Genomic DNA, 20,960 nt, shown 5'->3' with positions numbered 1-20,960 from the left:
CCCCCCAGTTCCTTCGAGGCTGCATCCACACTGTAGAAATAACCCGGTTTGGCAGCGCTTTAACGCTTTCTGGCTCAAGGTTATGGAATTCTGGGACTTGGAGTTTGTTGTAGGACTAGAGCGGAGCCAAAACGCCAGTTTATTAACCGCCTCAACAACGTTCCTTCCTCTGAGGAACAACAGAGTCGTCTTCGCAAAATGTTGTGGGAAACGTATTCCTTTTCACCTGCTCTTCGAACACCAATAGGACGCCGAGGCGAAAGCTAACTACATTTCCCAAGAGGCTTTGCGGCCCAAACATCCTTCTCCCGCAGATATATATTTCCCTCAGTACCGCCTTGCATGACGGTACGGGTAGTTTCCTTTTAACCTCCGGCGCAAAAGAACTACATCTCCCAATGGCCTTTGCGGCAAAAACAACCCTCTTTCCCTTTTTCCTCTCTCAGAGAACACTTCCCCCGCCTTCCATGACGTTACGGCGCAAAACAACTACATTTCCCAATGGCCTTTGCGGCCAAAACATCCCCCTTTTCCTTTTTCTCCCTCAGAGACATCCCTCCCCCCATACAACCTTCCATGACAGTAGAGGTACTTTCCCCCCCGAGTACCGCTTTGCATGACGGTACAGGTAGTTTTCCCCGAGTACCACTTTATATGACAGTACGAATACTTTCCCTTCAACCACCCCGACCCATAATAACTACATTTCCCAATGACCTTTGCGGCCAAAACATTTCCCTTTCCCTTTTTTCCTACCTCAGAGACACTTCCCCCCCACAGAGTACATCCTTCCATGACAGTACGGCGCAAAACAACTCCATTTCCCAACAGCCTTTGCGGCCAAAACCTTTTCTCCCCTTAAATGACATTGCAGGTAGTTCCCCCCCGTGCGCCGCTTTGCATGACTGTACGGGTAGTTTTTTTAAACGGGACGCTCCATTCTAAAGAACACAGCTTCCGGTGCGGATAGGACTACAATTCCCATCTCAGTCGGAGTTGAGGACCGGAAAGAAGGGCGGGGGAAAAAGGAAAGGCCGTTACGTTGCGGGCAACGGCCGGTGAAGAGAAGAAGCAGCAGCAGCAGCAGCAGCAGCAGTAGTAGTAGTCAGTGTTGGCTGAGGAAGAGGAGGCGGTGATAAGGGCTTCCGCGTCGGCCGTTGCGGGAGAAGGGAATGAGGAGGCCGTGAGGGGACGGCGAGGGGCGCCAGGGCCGCGGAGCGATGTCTCAGCCGCCTCAGCAGCACCCTTCCCAGCCGGAGCCGCCGCCTCCAACGTCGGTGGCCGCTCCGGCGTCGAAGAAGCGCGACCGCCGCATCTTCTCCGGCACCTGCCCGGACCCCCAGTGCCAGGCGCGGCTGTTCTTCCCGGCGCAGGGCCCTCAGGGCTCGGGGAGCATCGAGTGCACGGACTGCGGGCAGCGCCACGAGCAGCGCCACTTGCTCTCCGTGGAGGAGGTCACCGACCCGGACCTGGTGCTGCACAACCTCCTGAGGAACGCCTTGCTGGGGGTGAGCGGGGCCGGCCCGCCTCGCAAGACGGCCGCCGCGGAGCTGGTGAAGGTCATGGGCCTCTCCAACTACCACTGCAAGCTGCTGTCGCCCATCCTGGCCCGCTATGGCATGGACAAGCAGACGGGGAAGGCCAAGCTCCTGCGGGAGATGAACCAGGGGGACGTCTTCGACTGCGCCCTGCTGGGCGACCGGGCCTTCCTCATTGAGCCGGAGCACGTGGAGACGGTGGGCTACGGCAAGGACCGCTCGGGGAGCCTGCTCTACCTCCACGACACCCTGGAGGACATCAAGAGGGCCAACGGCAGCCGCGAGTGCCTGGTCCCCGTCCACGTCGACGGGGACGGCCACTGCCTGGTCCACGCCGTCTCCAGGGCCCTGGTCGGCAGGGAGCTCTTCTGGCATGCCTTGCGGGAGAACCTCAAGAAGCACTTCACCGAGAACCTGGCCCGATACAAGGCCCTCTTCCACGACTTCATCGACGCGGCTGAGTGGGAGGACATCGTCAACGAGTGCGACCCCCTGTTCGTCCCGCCCGAGGGGGTCCCCATGGGCCTAAGGAACATCCACATCTTCGGCCTGGCCAACGTCCTCCACCGGCCCATCATCCTCCTCGACTCCCTGAGCGGGATGCGCAGCTCCGGGGACTATTCGGCCACTTTCCTCCCCGGGTTGATACCGGAAGAGAAATGCACAGGGAAAGATGGCATGCTCAACAAGCCCATCTGCATTGCCTGGAGCAGCTCCGGACGCAACCACTACATCCCCCTGGTCGGGATAAAAGGCGCCGCTTTGCCCAAACTGCCCATGAAGCTGCTCCCCAAAGCGTGGGGGGTGCCTCAGGACCTTATCAAAAAGTACATCAAGTTGGAAGAAGACGGCGGCTGCGTGATAGGAGGGGACAGGAGCCTGCAAGACAAGTACTTGATGAGGCTGGTGGCCGCCATGGAGGAGGTGTTTATGGACAAGCACGGGATTCATCCCAGCTTGGTAGCTGACGTGCACCAATATTTCTACCGACGGACCGGGGTGATTGGAGTTCAGCCCGAAGACGTCACAGCGGCCGCTAAAAAGGCTGTGATAGACAACCGCCTTCACAAGTGTCTCGTTTGCAGTGCCCTTTCAGAACTTCATGTTCCTCCAGAGTGGTTGGCTCCAGGAGGGAAACTGTATAATCTGGCAAAAACGACCCATGGCCAACTGAGACCGGACAAAAATTACAGTTTTCCCCTTAACAGTTTAGTATGCTCCTATAATCCTGTGAAGGACGTACTCGTACCAGACTACAGTTTGAGTAGTCTGACCGCTTGTAACTGGTGCCATGGTACGTTGGTGCGTCGTGTCAGGAGTGATGGCTCCGTTGTGTATTTGGATGGAGACAGAACAAATACTAGATCTACAGGTGGCAAATGTGGTTGTGGATTTAAGCATTTTTGGGAAGGCAAAGAATACGACAATCTCCCTGAAGCTTTCCCTATTACTTTAGAGTGGGGTGGGAGAGTGGTGAGAGAGACAGTGTACTGGTTCCAGTATGAGAGTGATCCAGCTCTGAATAGCAATGTGTATGATGTTGCAATGAAACTTGTTACCAAGCATTTTCCTGGAGAATTTGGCAGCGAGATTCTTGTCCAGAAAGTTGTCAATACCATTCTGCATCAGACAGCCAAAAAGAACCCCGATGATTATACGCCCGTAAACATCGATGGTGCTCATGCCCGAAGAGCTGATGACGTGCAACAAGGGCAGGACTTGGAATCTCAGCTTCCAACCAAAATCATTCTTACTGGACAGAAAACAAAAACGCTGCACAAAGAGGAGCTGACCATGAGTAAAACTGAAAGAAGTATTCAGCAAAACATTGCAGAACAGGCACCTTTAATGCAGAAACGGAAGACGGAAAAACTGAAACAGGTGCAAAAAGGGCCGACCAGAACTGCTTCCCCAGGTGCTCTTCCTGATGGGTCGTTCTCTGCTCCTGCTACCCCCACCAAGACACCTTATTCCCCAACCTCTACAAAAGAAAAGAAAATACGTATCACGACAAGTGATGGGCGGCAGGCTATGCTCAATTTGAAGTCCACAACAACATTTCTAGAACTGCAAGAAAGCATAGCCAGAGAATTTAATATTCCTTCCCATTTGCAGTGTATTCGTTTTGGCTTTCCTCCCAAAGAGCTGCTGCCACCCAAAGAAGGGCAGGAAAATGAACCTGTTCCTCTGCTGCATGGAGATAGAATAACTGTAGAGATCCTCAAAGTGAAGGAGGATAGTAGCCAGACTACTTCAATGCACTCAGTCCATGCTGTGAAACATGATGATGTTGCAGTTACTAGTAAGATTTCTTCCAAAGAACTCCAAGAGCAAATTGACAAGGAGATGTATTCTTTGTGTCTTCTAGCAACGTTTATGGGTAAGTAAAACCTTAGCTTTCCTTTCCAGAGTTTAGAAATAGAGTTGGCCCTTCACATTCGCAACTTCACTTTTTGTGAATTTGATTATTATGTTCTCTAGGAATCTCTAGGTCCTCCAGTGCAATTCTGCCAGAAGCTGACCACAGAGTTGTGCTGGAGAACTAGAAGTTCTTAGAGAAAACACTTCTCTAGACATTTGTAGGTCCTCCAGCATGATTCTGTGATCAACCATGGGCAGCTGTTGGCCATAGAGTTGCACTGGAGGACCTGTAGATTCCTAGAGAGATGTTCTCTCAGGTAAAAATAACAGTGGTTTTTTTATTTGTGTTTTTTCCACATTCACAGATGTCCTTCACCTCTAACTCCAGCGAATGTTGAGGGACCACTGTATATCTAGATCTTCAGCTTTATAAAGTTAGCTATGCATACAGGATCTGAATAACTGAGAACTAAGTGTAAATTAGTAAAATCACTGTAATCAAACCACCTTATTCTTTGCTTTTTACCGTACTTGTAACTGTTGTTTAGGTTTTGAGGGTAATTTGAGTGCCAGTTAACAGCACATGTCACTCGTGTAATTATGTGGGGGGTGAAAGGAAACCTTTCTAACATTCCAGTTGCTATGCCTTTGTTTGTGTAAAAGTGAGTTTTGGTAAATGGGTCCTTACTCCCTATTCCTTCCTCATGTAGGAATATATTTCCCTGGCTACAAGCAAAATATGTGAAGGTTGGATTAACACTAAATTATTGCACGAAGTAGATCAGTTGAAATCAATGAGACTTGTGTTAGTGATGACTAACTTATTTCATTAATTTTACCCTTTCTGTTCTAAGCATTATTCAGTCTCAGTCCAACTCATGGTCTTTGTGTGACTAGATTTGCAATTGTAGTCTCACTTCTTTGCCTTTCAGTTAATATTTTTCTTAAAGTGTGTATATGAGGTAATGAAACATCATTAACCTATTCACTGGAACATAGTTGTCACCTGTTAAAAGTTAAAAGAAGAAGTACAAGGATAACACAACAGATATTTATTGTTTTGCTGTATGGGCATACCTTAACAAAGTTAACAAAGGCGCTTTAGAGACCGCCCAAAAAGGGCGGTCTGCCGGCGCCGTCATTTGCTGCGCAGAGGAGCCCCAGCAGCCAAACCGCGCGACTCTTCCACGCAACAAAAAGAAGCTGCAAAATGCAGCTTCTTCTTGCGGTGCCCTTATGATGCCGCAATGCGCCATTGGTGCACTTGCGGCGTCATAATGGCGCCGAGATGTGCAGACGCTGAGCGTCTGCTACGTCAAAATGGCGGCGCCCATGTAGAACAGGCGCTGCCATTTTGTACATGCTCAGCGCGTACTAGGGTTAGGAGCGTCCGGAAAGGACGCTGCTTTCTAACCCTAGTACGTGCCGTGCACATACTTTCCACCCGTGCGGAACAGGCCAAAGACTCTGACAAAGAAACTCCTTTTACAATGGCTTTTATAGAGGCTCAACCCCTCCCCCCTTTCCTCTGTCTAGCTGAAGGTTTTTGAAGCAGCATCAGCATTGGGAGCATGGTGAAGGAAGGCTGCAGAAACCTTTTTGGCTGCAGTAATGTGTCTGCAATAAATAATGCAATCAAGCTTAAGTTGGGGGAAGATTCCAGTCTAGCAGATGCTGTCTAGCTCTGTGTGTTTGCCTACAATTGGTAAGGTAAAAAGCAGCTGCCTCCAGAACTGACCATGCTTGAACAGGTTGGAAGTGGAGGAAGCACATATTCCCAACATGTCAAAGAAGTATAGATACAGTGCTACCTCGGGTTACGAAATTAATTCGTTCCGCCGCTCCGTTCGTAACCCGAGTAATTTCGCAACCCGAAAAGGCTTTCCGTTAGCGCTGGAAAGCCGCTAGCCGCGCTTTGCGTTTGAATTTCGCACCGAAAAAAATTTCGTAACCCGAAAAAAACATCGTAACCCGGAACAGTTTTTTCCAATCTAACTTTTTCGTATCCCGGAAATTTCGTAACGCGATCAATTCGTATCCCGGGGTACCACTGTATATAAGTCTGGCCACCAAAATGGAAATCATAAAAGTAGAAGCTGGTGAAAGAAAAAGAGTCATCCCTGGATACATTTTGGAAGACTTTCAAATTGTCTTTAGATCAAAATGCTTTCTTCTAGTTATGCAAAATTTAAGCTGTTTCAACAACTTCAAAGAATAAGTTGTTTGTTGCATTTCATGTGCATATTGTTACTTCGTTGCAACATGAAGAACTGCTCTTATTTTCTGTGGTGTAGGAACCTATTCCTATTCTTTCTGTTATTTCTGCCACTGGTACCAAAATATTAAAGAAGCAAAGCCCAGCAATGCATCTCTTTCTTTAACTGAGGCACTTGTAGTGTCATTTATGTAGTAAGGTGGTGTTTTTAAAACATGCTTATTGAAAGCAAAATTGCTTGTAAAGGAAACAGACACAGAGATACATTGGCACTTGGTTCAGTGTATCAAGTATACTTTTGCTACATGCAGACTTGTGGAAGCTTATATTTTAAGAAACCTTTTAAACTAAATTAATTGGCAATGTTACAAATTAAATGAATGTTCTGTAGCCTTTGCAGGGAATATGACATTAAGAGCACTGCTTGGTTTCCAGCTAGCTGATGCAATATTTTAAGCAATGTTTTACTGCAGTAAACAAATAAACAAAACTTTTCGTAAGTCTAAAATTGTCTAAGCTGTTCGAAGGTATCCCTGCTTGATTGCTTGAACATCTACCGTGGCATCCAGCTGTATTGCTTACATCTGAAAATTAAGGCTGCATATCAAAGCACTGAATAAAATGTTACAAGGGCCATTTCAAAGAAACAGGAAGTTTCAGTCTGTAATCTTATGAATTGAAAGTTTAACAGAAGGCTTATTTTTGAAAAGGAAACTGAATAGAAATTATGAATCAAAAGTGAAACTGTGACGTTAACTTGGCACACTTTTCTTATTCTATTTTCTCTGATTCTAGAAATAATTATTATATTTCTTCAATTATATCCTTGTCTTAACAAAGTTAATATCTTTCTTAGTTGTGCTAATTCTCATTTTATTTGTGCTAGGTAAGAAGGTAATACAAAGAAGAGAATGTGTGATCTCTTGCGTGTCAGAAGTTAGCTAAGGAAAGAATATCAGAATAACAAGCCTGAAATAAAATTGTGGGTTGCTTTATTGGTTCCAGTGCTGTGTCAGTATAAGGGGAATGGTCAGGAAGAAGCAATGCATGACAGAAGAGGGGTGGGGTGTGTGTATATGCTTCTACAGCAGGAGCAGGCAAAATACCCAACCATGATTTTGTTGTCCTTAGCCTTCCAGGACTCCACCACCAAAGAAGGATGAATTCCCTTTTCTGGAAACCTCCAGGAATCGTGATTAATGTTTAAATAGCCTGCAATCCCTTTGCACTGTTTACGTTTTTAGAAGTTTTTCAAAAGCGATAGTGGACTAATAGCCACTTCTGTGTTGTTGTTGTTTTTAATGTAGGAAACATTTTTGGCAGTTTGTGTAGCCCCCAGAGGATTCCAGGCCAAAAATTGGCCCTTTGGGCCGTACCATTTGCTCATACCTGTTTTCAGTGAACTTCAGTTCTCTGGTGTTTCAGAGCTCAAGAAGCTGTGCTTTGTTCTTATTGTGATTAAAGGAAATCATGATATAATGCATTTTAAAATCTTAGTTTGTTAACTAGCTGTAGGCACAACTAACCACATTTGTCCAGATTTGACTGTGACAGGAATCTGGTTCCAAAGCAGAAATTTCTAAGGAAGGGGAAAAAAGGATATAGGCATATGCAGGCTGTTTCAGGCTTGTAGTGATAAATTATAGTTTGTTACCTCCTTGATGGACCAAAATGGTACCATGTGGCATGCTATATTTTGGTAGTTTACTTGTACATCACTCTTTGAAAAGTTATGTTACCCAGCTTGAACTTTGTAGTAAGGTAGACTGATCTTTTTCTTAGTACTTATAGGAACTCTTCAGAACATACAGATTTGTTTCCTTTTAGTGAAATGTCTGTCATTACATTCTTTTTTGCCTCCCCTTTGCAATGTGAGAAATGGCACTCAGTTGAACTAAAGGAAGTGTGACCCATGCTCCCTTATTTCCTTTCTTTCATTGTTATATGTTAAGTGCAGATCTCTGTCTGTAGAAGACAGTGAATGTCTCTTCCCATTGTATAGTAGAAGCAGATATTATGAACTTGGTATATGTTTGGTTTTACTGCTTTTTAGAAACATTTGTATTTTTTCCTTCCATAGCAGTACAACAGCCTGAATAATAGGGAAGGCAATGAAAAGTCAGTGTCATCATCTTGATTACTTGAAACTAATGGGGGAAGACTAATTGTGTATAAATAGCCAGTGTATGATTTGGCCAATGTGCAGGCCATTTTACAGAGTATGAGTCACAGGTTCCTTCCCCAAAGAGTTTATTGTCTAAAATTCAGCGCATAAAATTCAGAACAAAATTAATTTTCAAGCTGTTGAGCTTTTCCTAATTTAGGCTTAGTTCACATCTTAGTAAATGGCATCATGTAAGTGTTCTCAGAGGAAGTTGTAAATAAGTATAAGGGACAGTAAAGGAGAACAGAAGACCTCCAGAGGAGCGGAGATACACAAACAAACATCATAGACACATCATCTTTTAGATACTGTTAACTGCCTCCATTCGTATGATTGTCAGTTTAGCTTAATTGTTTTTCTTTCAGTTTCCTGGGGTTCTTAGTGACTTTTAGAACAACCAAGTTAAGGTATTGGAGATCAGATGCTAACTGGTATAAGCAAGAATAAAAGTAGTGAAGATATATGAGCAACATGTCCCATTATTGTGACAGAGAAGGCTGTATGTATATAGATAACTTACATATTTCAGGATTTCATGAGAGGTTATCAGTAAGGTCTAGTGAACTGTTGCCATGTTCTTGTGTGTGTGGAGAGCATGTAAAGTATGCTGAGGACACAGTTACTTGGTGCTAAATCTGATCTGTGCCCCTGTGGATGTCTAGTGAATTAGCCATTCCAAAGCAAACCTGTTTCTACCTACATGATTGCATTGTGAATGTACTTTATTTCCTGCCTTTCCCCTAAAGCGGTCTCCAAGGTGGTTTGCAAACAAAATTAAAATAATACAACACAAGGAACTTATTGCAGTCTTCTGCTCAGGCAACACCATCCTTACGCCTCTAGCACAGGGGATAAGCAACCTGTGATAACCTTTCAGATATTGTCAATAAGCCCCAGCCTGCATGTCTGTTGGGCAAGAAACAGGGGGATTATAGTGCAAAACACCTGGATGACATAAGGTTGCCTTCCTTTCTTCTCAAAAATGGTAAAACTTCAAGAAGCTACTTGAATTCTCTTTCTTGATCCTGCTGGAAGGCCAAGAAATATTAGGAGAATTTGAGATGACATACTGGAAACTGACTTTTATATCTCTATGTAGATGGAGTTCATGTTTTGCTATTCTAACTAGCTTTTTCTTTCAATTTTACAGGAGAAGATGTATGGTCTTATGCAAAAGGGCTTCCTCACTTGTTCCAGCAGGGTGGTGTGTTCTACAATATAATGAAGAAAACAATGGGTATAATTTCTAACTTTGTGCTAACATATTTTTCCAGTGGACTGCAGTGTTTTGTTACTGACACATTGGTGAACAACCCTTTTGTAATATCAGAAATTAAAAATATAATTTGTTGTCATAAATTGTACATTTTGTGTGCATATAGTGGAGAGCATGAATATGTGTAGTGGAGAGCAAAATATATTGCTTAATGTTTTAAAGGAAGTTGACCTTGGAAGCTGAAGTATATAAAAACTTTGAAAGTAGAAGTACCAAGGTTATCACAGACTAATTATAGTGGCTTTAATTAGCTTGTTGAACACCATTATGATCAGCATAAAAACTAATGATGCTGATTTCCCTTTCTTTCTCCCTAAGCCATGCCCTGTGAAGAACAACTTAGGGAACTGGGTATGTTTCGCCTGGAGAATAGATGGTTAAGAGATTATATGATATCCCTGTTTTAATATTTGAATGGTTGTCATATTGGGGATGGAGCAAGCTTGTTTTCTGCTGCTCCAGAGAATAGGACCCAGAACAATGGGTGCAAGCTACAGGAAAAAAGATTCCACTTCAACTTTAGCTGGAATCTCTTGACAGTGAGAGCTGTTTGATAGTGGAACACACTTCCTCGAAGTGTGGTAGAGTCTCCTTCTTTGGATGTCTTTAAGCAGAGACTGGATGGCCATCTGTCGGGATGCTTTGATTGAGAGTTCTTGCATGGCATGGGGTTGGACTGGATGGCCCTTGTGGTCTTATCCAGCTCTATGATTCCATGATTCTTCCCTCATCTTATGTAACATCATAAGAGATCAAGGCATGTGCGTGTTCAGTTTCTTGGGGAAAGAACAAAATCTGAGTAATAATCTAAGTCAGCTGAAAGGGAAATATGATACTATTGAAGATTTTAAAATATTAAAGAAGGTGAACTCTAAAGAGCTGCACATGCCTAACTGGTTTTGTACTGGATCACGTCAGGAAGCCGTTCTTCTCTCCTTGCTGCTGGAGGTTTGGAGAGGGGGTCTTTCTATGGTGACATACATAGTGGCATGATGATAGAAGATAGAATTGGCTTCTTTCCTGGGCCTCTTTGGATCACATTGCTTAGATTTTTAAGTGCTGATGCAGAAGCAAGCAGACTCCATGGAGGCTTAAGCCTGCAAGAGTAAATATTGATTTGGCATTGGATAAAACAAATGTATAATACTTTTAGTTCACTGCCACATACAAAGACTGTATGTGAAAGAGCTTTGGGGTGCAGTTTCCGGGCATCCGACAAGCCCCCTCCGACCCCCTTATATCTAAGGGGTAATTCCGCTGTTCTTTGGAATGTTCCTTAGAGCAGCAAACCGCGTTAAGTAAGAACGTCCCCGAGAGCCTCCTCAGAGTTCGTCTTTTCAGGGAAGCCATTACCAACCGGAAGTGTGTACTGTATGTGTTTTAAGACATTGATTTGCAACTTTGTAAAACTTTTATTCTCAGTTTGTGAAATCTGAGTATTCTGAGCACACTTTTGTATTCTGATTTAGAATTTGTAAACATTTATTTTATTTCTATCCCGGCTTTCTCCTCGAAAGGCTCCCAAGGCAGCTCACAAAAATTCTAAAAACATATTATAATAAAACAATTAAAATATCATCTAAAAACAATATAAAATTACAGACATTAAAACCACACTAAAACATTATACACATTCTATATAACAAACAAAATAGGATGGTTAAATATTCTTCCTGGATTTCCAGAAAGAATCCCACTCCATTTTTTTCTTGCTTTAATTATTGTCTATGTAAATGTCTTGGAGTGGCAGAATTTTGAAGGTGATATAAGGTGCTCTGTTCCATTGTCTTATTCTTGAAATCTTCAGGCTTAAATCAGTAGGTGGAATGCTATTAGCTTTACCAATAGAAAGTTTACATCAGGAAAAAGAAGAAGAGTTGCTATATCCAGTGGTTTCCAATCCTTGCAAATTTCTGTTTGGTCTCAACTGAAAACTAGAAGTAGGTTTTTGGTAATTTCCAGGAAGGTATTTTGACTGAGAATACCATATACAGTCTGCTGCAGGGATGTAGGGCAGAAGAATAGCATAATCTGCACTTGCCCATCTTTGCTTTATGTCATATTCAAATCTCCTCTATAAATTGGAGGCACTGTCTGGAGCAGATGCAGAATAGCTCTTTGCAGGGCTGAGGGGAATTATTGAATAATGGGCCCTGTCCTTTCCCTGTCCAGCTAGTGGGAAACTGTCTGGACTTTACCTCATTGTTTTTATTTTGTATTGTTTGTGTTCCACCCCCAAATAAGTCAGATGGTCAGTCTAACCTCGTAACAACCTTGTGGGTAAGAATAATACTGAGAAACATTTGTATGTCTGAGACCATATAGTTTGCCTCAGAGCTGAATAGGAATTGGAATCCATGTGCTGTTGAATGCACTTGCAAGAAGAAAAACCATTTCCCCCAATACCTGATATAATCTTCATATTTATAGAAATCAGTCTATCTAATAAGTGGTTTTGATAACAAGCATTAAAAATAAAAAGTAGGTGTAGATAGAGTATATAGGTAAATTGCTAAAAGGTCCATAAATAAAATGCAGTCAGTAAAGAAAACACAAACCAAAATTCATCTTTGTGACTACTATATAGATGAAAGTATATAGAGTTATAGAAATGTGGACAATTTTCCTGCTGCCAAAACTAAGCAAACCGTTTAAAAAAAAAAACCCTGTTGGAAGGCAGAATATCAGTTTTGTTTTGATTGAACAAGTCCAGCAAAACAAGAAGATGCTATTAAAATTTGGAATCCTTAAATTTTCATTTATTATTTAAAGATAGAGTAGGACATGGAGTAGGGATGTGATGGCTTAGTGGTTAAGATGCCAATTCTGACTATCGTGCCACATGAGCTCCTGTCACTTGTCCCAGCTTCTGCCAACCTAGCAGTTGGAAAGCATGCAAATGCAAGTAGATACATAGGTACCACTTTGGTGGGAAGGTAAACAGCATCAGATGCAGTCGTGCTGGTCACATGACCACCAGAGCAGTCCTTGGAAAACACTGACTCTTTGGCTTAGTAACAGAGATGAGCACCACCCCCTGCAGTTGGTTATGCGTGACTAGCTATTTATGTCAAGGGACTACCTTTTCCGTTACAACATGGAGAACAAACATCTTTGAAGCTGTAATCTTACTCTCATTTGGAAATAAATTCAAAGAAACTTGATAGGATTTACTTTACAATAGACACATATGGAATTGAACTCTTAATCTTTTGTACTCTCACAAAGAATTGCTTTCATGAAATTTGTGAATTTTACCTTTCTAATCTTAAATATTACAGTATGGGTTCACTGTGTTTTTTATTGCTGTGTGTCTTTGTTTCCAACTTATGGCAACCCTAAGGCAGACATATCATGGGATTTCCCTGGCAAGATGTCTTCAGAGGGAGTTTGTCTTTGCTTTCCTTTGAGGCTGAGAGTGTGTGACTTGCTTAAGGTCACCCAGTGGATTTCTATGACCTAGTGGGGATTCTAACCCTGTTCTTCAGTGTCATACATCAACACTCAAACCATTATAGCAAACTGTGTTTTCAATACGTGTTTTCTATATTTAAGTTTATATGGTTATTTAAAGACAATAATTGTGTTGCATCTTTTCTGAAAAACCTGACACTGGTAATTTTTAAATCATACTGAATAGAGAAGAGAATTGCCTTCTCTGTGAGAGAACATTAGATGATTTATATGGCTAGTGATTAACATTCACTACTCATTAATTTCCATGTAAAAGAACTCTGCTACTGTATGTTTTTCCTTTTTCCATTCTATCTAATATGCAGCTTGTAAATTGTATATTGTTGAATTAGTTATTTAGTGAAATGGCAAGTTGAATATCTTTTTCAACATTAAAACTGAAATAAGGAAATAGAGTATGTAGCCTTTTGCTATTATATTTCAGTGGACTGAATCCAAAGAGAATGGACGACACAGCAAATCTTCCCTTCCCCGGTGCAAGTTCTAAATTAAAAGAATATTTAGAGGGCTAGGGAACTCTATTGAACAAGTGGCTGAGTTTACTGAAAATTGCATTAATAAAAAGAAATTACCTCCAATCTGGCACAGGAATATTGTGCGAGTAGTTTGTAAACTAAGGGACAAAACACATAATCCAGTTTGAAACCACTTTAACTGCCCTGGATCAATGATAGGGAATTCTATGAAACATTTAGCCTTCTCTGTGAGAGAGCTGTGATGCTACAACAAACTACAGTTCTCAGAATTCCCTAGCACTGAGCCAGGGTAGGTAAAGTGGTCTCAAACAAGATTATTTCTGCAGTGTGTTTTGGCCCTAAGTCTATGTTAAAAATTCAGAAAACAATTTAATGAGGTTTAGTAGCTTCTGCAAACTACAGAATGTTGATTCATAGTTAGACATAAAATGATGTCTAAAGAGCAAGAATGCAATGACCAAACAAATGCAGATTGGCTGCCTTTCTGACTTGGAAACACGGTAAGTAGAACAGAACAACCTGGGAGATGGACAGTCCTTTTGGGTGCCCTGGTCCATCAGCCATTGGTGGCAATTAGACCAGAACCTTTTTTCTTCTACAGTGGCCCTATCTACTCCTGAGGGACCCTTGGCCTAGCAGCCAAGGAAGTGGCAGCATGAGTTACCGCACTGGGATGTCACCAAAACTTGTGATGTCACTGCAGCCACACAGGAGTCAGCTCAGAAATCCTCAACAGCCACACTCAGTAGTTTGTTTGCCAGTTTCTGAAGCTTTTGAAACAGAATTATTTTGACCTGTCTCCTGAAATGGCTGGATTGAAGCTGGGTGCAGTTCTATAGCGTAGAGGCTATAGCGTTTTTGTTTAGAATTTGAGCCTATGAAGCTATTATATTCTTGGTACTCCTGTTTGAAAGTGGTGATTAATCAGCTGAAGTTTTACATGTGTTAACAATCAGTCTGTATAAAAGCCCTGCTTTAATAGAGATGTTTGCAATAAGAAAAAGAATCCTTTCTTGGTAACTCGTATACAATAAATTGAAGTCCTATCGCAAAGTGAAATTTCCAGATAAACTCTTTTCAGTCCCTAATATATGTATTACAGTAATTTTTAAATCTTGGAATGCCAATTTATGAACACATGCATGCACATTATTTGTTTTTTCATGGGTGGGTGTTATTCCAAATTCAAATACAATTTATAAGACAGTACATTAGATAACATTGATTGCATCCAATGCAATGAAACTGTGCAGGTGACCTGCACATAGTGCTTGATTTCCTATAAATATTTCTATCTCAAGTTATTTAGACTTTTGTTGAAGTTGATGGAATTACAGCATTATGGAGAAAAAGATAACCTAGCAAAATTCTAAAATATTAATAGTTTCATCAAAGAGGCCCACCTACCCACTTTGCTTCTCATCTCTAGAAAGCTGATCAATTGATTTGTTCTGATCGATATTGTATTTGTGTTTCTAGAAGCTCTGATGAGACAGTCTTGTGTTTATTATTAATGTGTTTGAGTCCTGGTTTAAATAAAAGAAAATATATAAACAAAGATGATGATAATATTAATAATTATATGAAAATTGCATTTTGTTTATGGTTAGCTACACCAGTGGTGTAGTGGTTTGAGTGTTGGAGTATGTGACTCTGGAACCAGGGTTCAATTCCCCACTCTGCCATGAAACCCACTGAGTGACATTAGACAAATACTCTCTCAGTCTCAGAAGATGGCAATAGCAAAACTCCTCTGAACAAAACTTGCCAAGAACACCCCCATGATAAGTTCACCTTAGGGTTGCCATAAAGTGGAAATGACTTGAAGGCACATAACACACAGAGCTATATATTCTATATATCCTGCTTGGTAATATTTGTTTTATTTTATTTATTATTTATTATAATGTTTTCATAAATGTAAGCCCTCTCTCTTCCCCTCTGTCCTTTCATAGGCCTGGCTGATGGTAATCACTGTACTTTTCCACACTTACCCGGGAAGACCTTTGTTTACAATGCTACAGAAGATAGATTGGAACTGTGTGTGGATGCTGCTGGGCATTTCCCTGTTGGTTCTGATGTTGAAGACTTGGTTAAGGAGGCACTAAGTCAAGTACGTGCTGAGGCATCTTCAAGAAGCCGGGAAGGAAGTCCTTCGCATGGAATCCTAAAATTAGGAAGTGGTGGAGTTGTTAAAAAGAAGTCGGAGCAACTTCATAATGTAACTGCATTTCAAGGAAAAGGCCATTCTCTAGGAACTGCAACTGGTAGTCAGCAACATCATCATCAAAGAGCAAGGGAAGCGCCACTTGCAAGAAAGCAAAGCTCAGGCACAGACTTCTGTCCCAGTTCTACTAAATCTGAGCCTTCTGTATTTGGAGTTGATTCTGGAAACAGTGAGCTTAAACGGATAGCTCCTGGAGTTGGAACGATGAGAGATAGCAGGCAGATTGATCCTAATTTGATTGAGGCACAGCGAAAAAAATTGCAGGAAATGGTTTCTTCAATTCAGGCTTCAATGGACAGGCACTTGCGGGATCAGAATACTGAGCAATTGGCAACAAATGATTTCTCTCAAAGAAAATTGGAGGTAGCAAGTTCATCTATTAAAACAAGGAGCCCTCAGACAGGTTTGTCTGAATCATTTACTTTATCAAGTAGCAGTGGACATCTGAATACAGAAACAACTGATAGTAACATGTCTAATGCAGTGGGAACAGCATTCCCTACAAGATCGAAACCTCAAAAAGGAAACTCTGTTGAAGAACCTGAAGAGATGGATAGTCAAGATGCAGAAATCATTAATACAACTGAGCCAATGGATCATTCTTGAATAATTAACAGCTGGTAAAGAGATGAGAAATTACTGTGCAAATGTAATGTTTGTTGGCTGGGCCACATAAAATTAGTCATTGAATCTTGTATGTTTCAAAGATTATATCTTACTCATTGCATGATAGCAAGTATGTGATAGACAATAGCTTTTAATATGCCATTCTTCTGCCCAGGGTAGCTCTCAGTTACTGTAAATTAGTTATTGGAATATGCACTGAGATGAATAGCTGCTGTAGATGTGGGTTAATTATTTGGAGGGGGGTAATTTTAATTCCATTAATGTCTTAATTTTCCACCTCGTGTGAAATTACTAGGGTTTTTTTCCAGATAAGTATGTGAAGAGAAAACCTGACAAATGTAGAATGTTTTGCCAGATATTGATCCATTTGGAATTACAGCATAAAGAGACATTCCTTTATCTAATGACTTGCATTCATACAGATTTCTCAAGTTTCTTAAAATAAATAAACATATTGAAATCTTTTTAAAGTTGTAAAGTCAAGGAATGACAGGCAAAAGCATTATATAGTATAAAATGAGGCTAAAGCAAAGGGGAAATAGTAATGCATGGCAGTCTGAGCCAGCAGTTTTTTCATTGCTCTGTTGGCAAGTGATTGCATGTTTAGTTTTGAGCTGATAAGGTACCATTGTGTGTTTTTACATTCAAAGGTAATTGTAGGCAACTGTTTTAAGAAACTACAGCAGGCTAATAAAAATTGGTTTTGTGGAGAAACATTTTGATAAGTAGCTGCCAGTTATCTGTGCTGGCTATTAATATTTTCTGAGCATGTTGGATTAATGGAATTTAACAAGAAATTCATCAGATTTTTTTTTCAGTGGCATGATAAAAGCTACATTAAAACTCCCTGGGAATGGCAGATACATTGTTTTATGCCTCACTTTGATTAAACTGCATCCACTTAAACAGCATATTCATCAGGTGTTCAGTGCTGATTTTTAAGAAGCAGCCATTGTATTTTCTCCATAAAGATAGAATGTTTATCTTGATACTAATGTTGCACTTTTGCCTCTTTGCATATTTCTATTTTATGTGCATTATTACTACATCAGATGAAAATAAATTTGAAGTGGTAAAAAACATTTCAGAATGCTATAGAAATGTCAAATGTTTAGTTACTGAAGTGAGTTCTAGTGTGCACACAAATTTCACCTGTCGCACAGATAAAGTTTGTATTACAAGTGTTTGTTTTCTGAAAATATGCTTACATTTTCTGCCGCTATAATCACACAAGAAAAAGTCTAAACAGTGCTATGACTAAATGTCCCATTAATTTAAAAATATTTTTAATATGGGAAATTAATTGAAGGTACAACTGCCTCAGTTATTTCAAGTGTATTAATCCATTCAAACACTGTTTTTGCTTTTCTCACACAGGGGATACATCTTTTATCACTTAATGCACTGCTTATATATAAAGCATACAAATCACATTTTCATAAATAAATGGTTTTAATTATATAATTTTACAATTTTTGCTGTTTAATTTGGTCAAGAAATTAAATATGTGGCATGACCCATGGCACGCTGAGAGCAAGATGCTTGAAGCTAACTATAGAGAGCAACTGTAATTATTAGCAAACCTACAACAAGTCTGTGGCCATTTTCCAAAGACACTATCCATTCATAAGGAATTGTGTTGGGAATGGGAGAGATTTTTGGCACAACTATAATAGTCCATGTCCATGTTTTAAAAGTAGCTTGAATTATAGAGATTGATGTTATGATAAACAAGAAAAGAGGTATAGACCACTGTTCTGGCTATTTAAATTCTTTTCAAAACTAAGTTAACAACTTTGACTTCCATCAAATAACTCTCAGAATTATTGTACTTGGTCTGAGGGACAAATCTTTCTTTTGGGGTTTATAGCACCTTCACAAAATATGAATCCTCAGGATTCCTTGGGTGTAAAGCGTGACAGTTTAGAGTTGGCTTGAGTTTATAATATTGATAAACGTCTTGTGACTTTTGTAATGCAGACATACTAGGGTGGCTCTGTGTGGTGTAGGAAGAATGTTGTTGGCAACATCACTTAAAATTAATGCATAAATGAGCAAGAGCTGTGAAGCTGGAGAGGCATAACTAGTTTTATAATGTAATCTAAACTAAGAGTGAAGTAAACTTTTTCTCTCCTTTGTAAATTCCCTTTCCCTTGAGAAATGGTGGTATGACTCTTTTCTCCTTTCCCAAAAATAAAAGTAGAAGTTACTCACTTTTGTATCCTCTCCTTTGTGTGATGTGTGAAGAGATTTTTGCAATGTTTGTAAAATGAAAATATTTGAGACTTAGGAGCTGTATGGAAAATACTGCTCTGTCAGTGTCTGAGTCAAAGGTAAAATTAAATGTTTAATAGAACTGTGCACTCAGTGTGTAGGCTGGGCCTTATCAAAGTGAATAAAACTGAATGCACAAATAAATGCTGAAATCCTATAGACTCAGGTTGCACCAACTTGCAATTTATTTGTTGGGTTTCATTCAGTTGGCTTAATTAAGCACATGCAACTAGCCTCAGGACTATAGCTTTAAAGAAATTCAGATAAAGAAATTGTCTTTGGTGAGGAGACAGTAAAGCATGTCTGAAGCAAGTTTCCTGCAGAAGTTGTAGATTTGTCTGTATTACCTGCCAACTGGTTTTCTGGGTTGTCTCTGTCCAGTTGAATAGCTTATAGACAACTGTTTCAGCAAATCAGTGCAAATCAATGCTCTTCAAGATTAAACAAGCGAGTTCTTAAACAGCAAAGTAATTTCATGTGTATGTCATAATATGAACAGGAAAAAGGACAGCAAAAGTAGCATAGCAGCATTCAAGGAGGTAGTAAACTCTGTATAATTTTTTAAAAAATTAAGTGCATTTTCAAAATTAGTGGATTTAAAGATATTGATGGCTTTCCATTTAGATGGCAGAAGTACTTAAGGTATATGAAGTACCCATCACATTATTGCTCGATATTTCTGTGGAAATCTAACACTTGGATCTCAGCATGGGTTAAAATACTAACATCATTAAGTTGTTCCACAATGATTTGCTCAGTAGATTTACTTTTGGGGTGTATGCAGCTTCCTGTTTTACACAAATAGAAAATAAACATAAGATTCTGGGTGTTTTTTTTTTTAATAAAGAGGCTGATCCTTTGGCTCCATATTGTGTTTTTTTCTTATTTTTCTGCATACTCAGTTTAAAATAAGTTGTTACAATGGATAAGAGTTTGGATTTGAGTGTTATGATCCACGTGTGGTTCCTATTGTATGCTTAAGGAAAAAAGAACATTGCTGTAACTATACCAATAATACTTAAAAAAGGTATATTTTTCAAGATCAAAATTATTGGCTTTTCTTTTGAAGAGATATATTGGGATGTGCAGTCTATTGGAGAACCTGGATGACTGCTCCATTTATATATTGAGCCCAGCTGGATTTTATACCAGTCACATACATATATATTATACCTTAAGTCTCACTGATTCTACTAGAACTCTTATACTGTATGTTTAGGATTGAAGCGTAATCTACTTTTCCTTGCATCATTTTGAATTCCTGTATGTTAAGCAGAATTTGGCAGCCACAGTATGGGGACTGACATATGCCAGCAAAAGGCTTGGTTCCATATTTTCTTATATCCCATTGTATCTTAACTTTTAAAGTGTTCTATTTAACATTCGTTAAGGCAGCATTCCTGCTTTGCCTCTCTGATTGTAGTAATGTTAAAAGACTGAATGGTGATTGGTATATTTAGATTTTATTTTAATGAAGATTATTGCCAGGAAGAGAAATAGTGCACTTTTGGAAGAAATTGGTATAAAAATTGTATAAATAAGTATTAGTTCTGTATATATTTAGGAATCCTTTTAAAACAGCAAGTGCTTTACAAACTGACTTCAATTAGAGTAGCAACGATACCATGTTCACAATGCTGGCTGTTCAGCACATATGGATTTTATTTGTGATTGCTGTACTAATTTTTTTTAAAATCTGTAATGTAATAATAGTGTATTATAACTGTGTACTATATTACACTTTACTGTACAGTATTTGGAATTTTCTTTGATTGCAATATTAAAAATCTAAGCTAACCTACTCTTTTCCATTTTCTGTAGCAAAATGATTAGTAGTGACATAGCCTTTTCTCCTCCTTGTTTTTCTTTTTGCGAGGGCTTGCTGTTCTATACAGCTGACAGGAAGCAGGGAGTCCCCTTGTCCCATTATAAAACCACCTACATTTAGAAAGGTTTGCACCTGAACTGACTTCAACTATTCCACTTAGGCTTCTCCGCACTGCAGAAATAATCCAGTGTGCTCAGTGCTATGGAATTCTGGGTTTTGGTAGTTTTGTGAGACATGTAGTCTTCTCTGTTAGAGAGCTCTGGTGCCACAACAAACTACCATTCCCTGAATTTTATAGCTTTGAGCCATGGCAGTTAAAGTGGTGGCAAATTGGATTATTTCTGCAATGCAGATGCAGCCTTGATTCCCAGATTTCTGACTAGGGATATAACAGAAACTTACTAATGCCTCAATAAAATGAGAAGGATAACACCTCTGATTACTGACAATTTAGAAAAACTCCCAGGATTTTTTTAAAGTTGGAGATTTACAGTGAACTT

At 40.3% G+C, this 20,960-nt stretch overlaps 1 protein-coding gene across 1 annotated transcript; it reads left to right on the top strand.

Annotated features, from left to right (window-relative positions):
- The first annotated feature begins 917 nt into the window (after positions 1-917).
- Positions 918-20,433, top strand: VCPIP1 (valosin containing protein interacting protein 1). The gene is made up of 3 exons (XM_042462358.1): positions 918-3,918; positions 9,429-9,515; positions 15,460-20,433. The coding sequence occupies exons 1-3, from the start codon at positions 1,221-1,223 to the stop codon at positions 16,335-16,337; spliced, it is 3,663 nt and encodes a 1,220-aa protein (XP_042318292.1). The 5' UTR covers positions 918-1,220; the 3' UTR covers positions 16,338-20,433.
- Positions 20,434-20,960: the final 527 nt, after the last annotated feature.

The sequence above is a fragment of the Sceloporus undulatus genome, chromosome 4, assembly GCF_019175285.1.
Source record: "Sceloporus undulatus isolate JIND9_A2432 ecotype Alabama chromosome 4, SceUnd_v1.1, whole genome shotgun sequence".
Classification (NCBI taxonomy): Eukaryota; Metazoa; Chordata; class Lepidosauria; order Squamata; family Phrynosomatidae; genus Sceloporus; species Sceloporus undulatus.
Note: the sequence above shows the minus strand (reverse complement) of the source record. Positions and strands in the feature narration are given on the sequence as shown.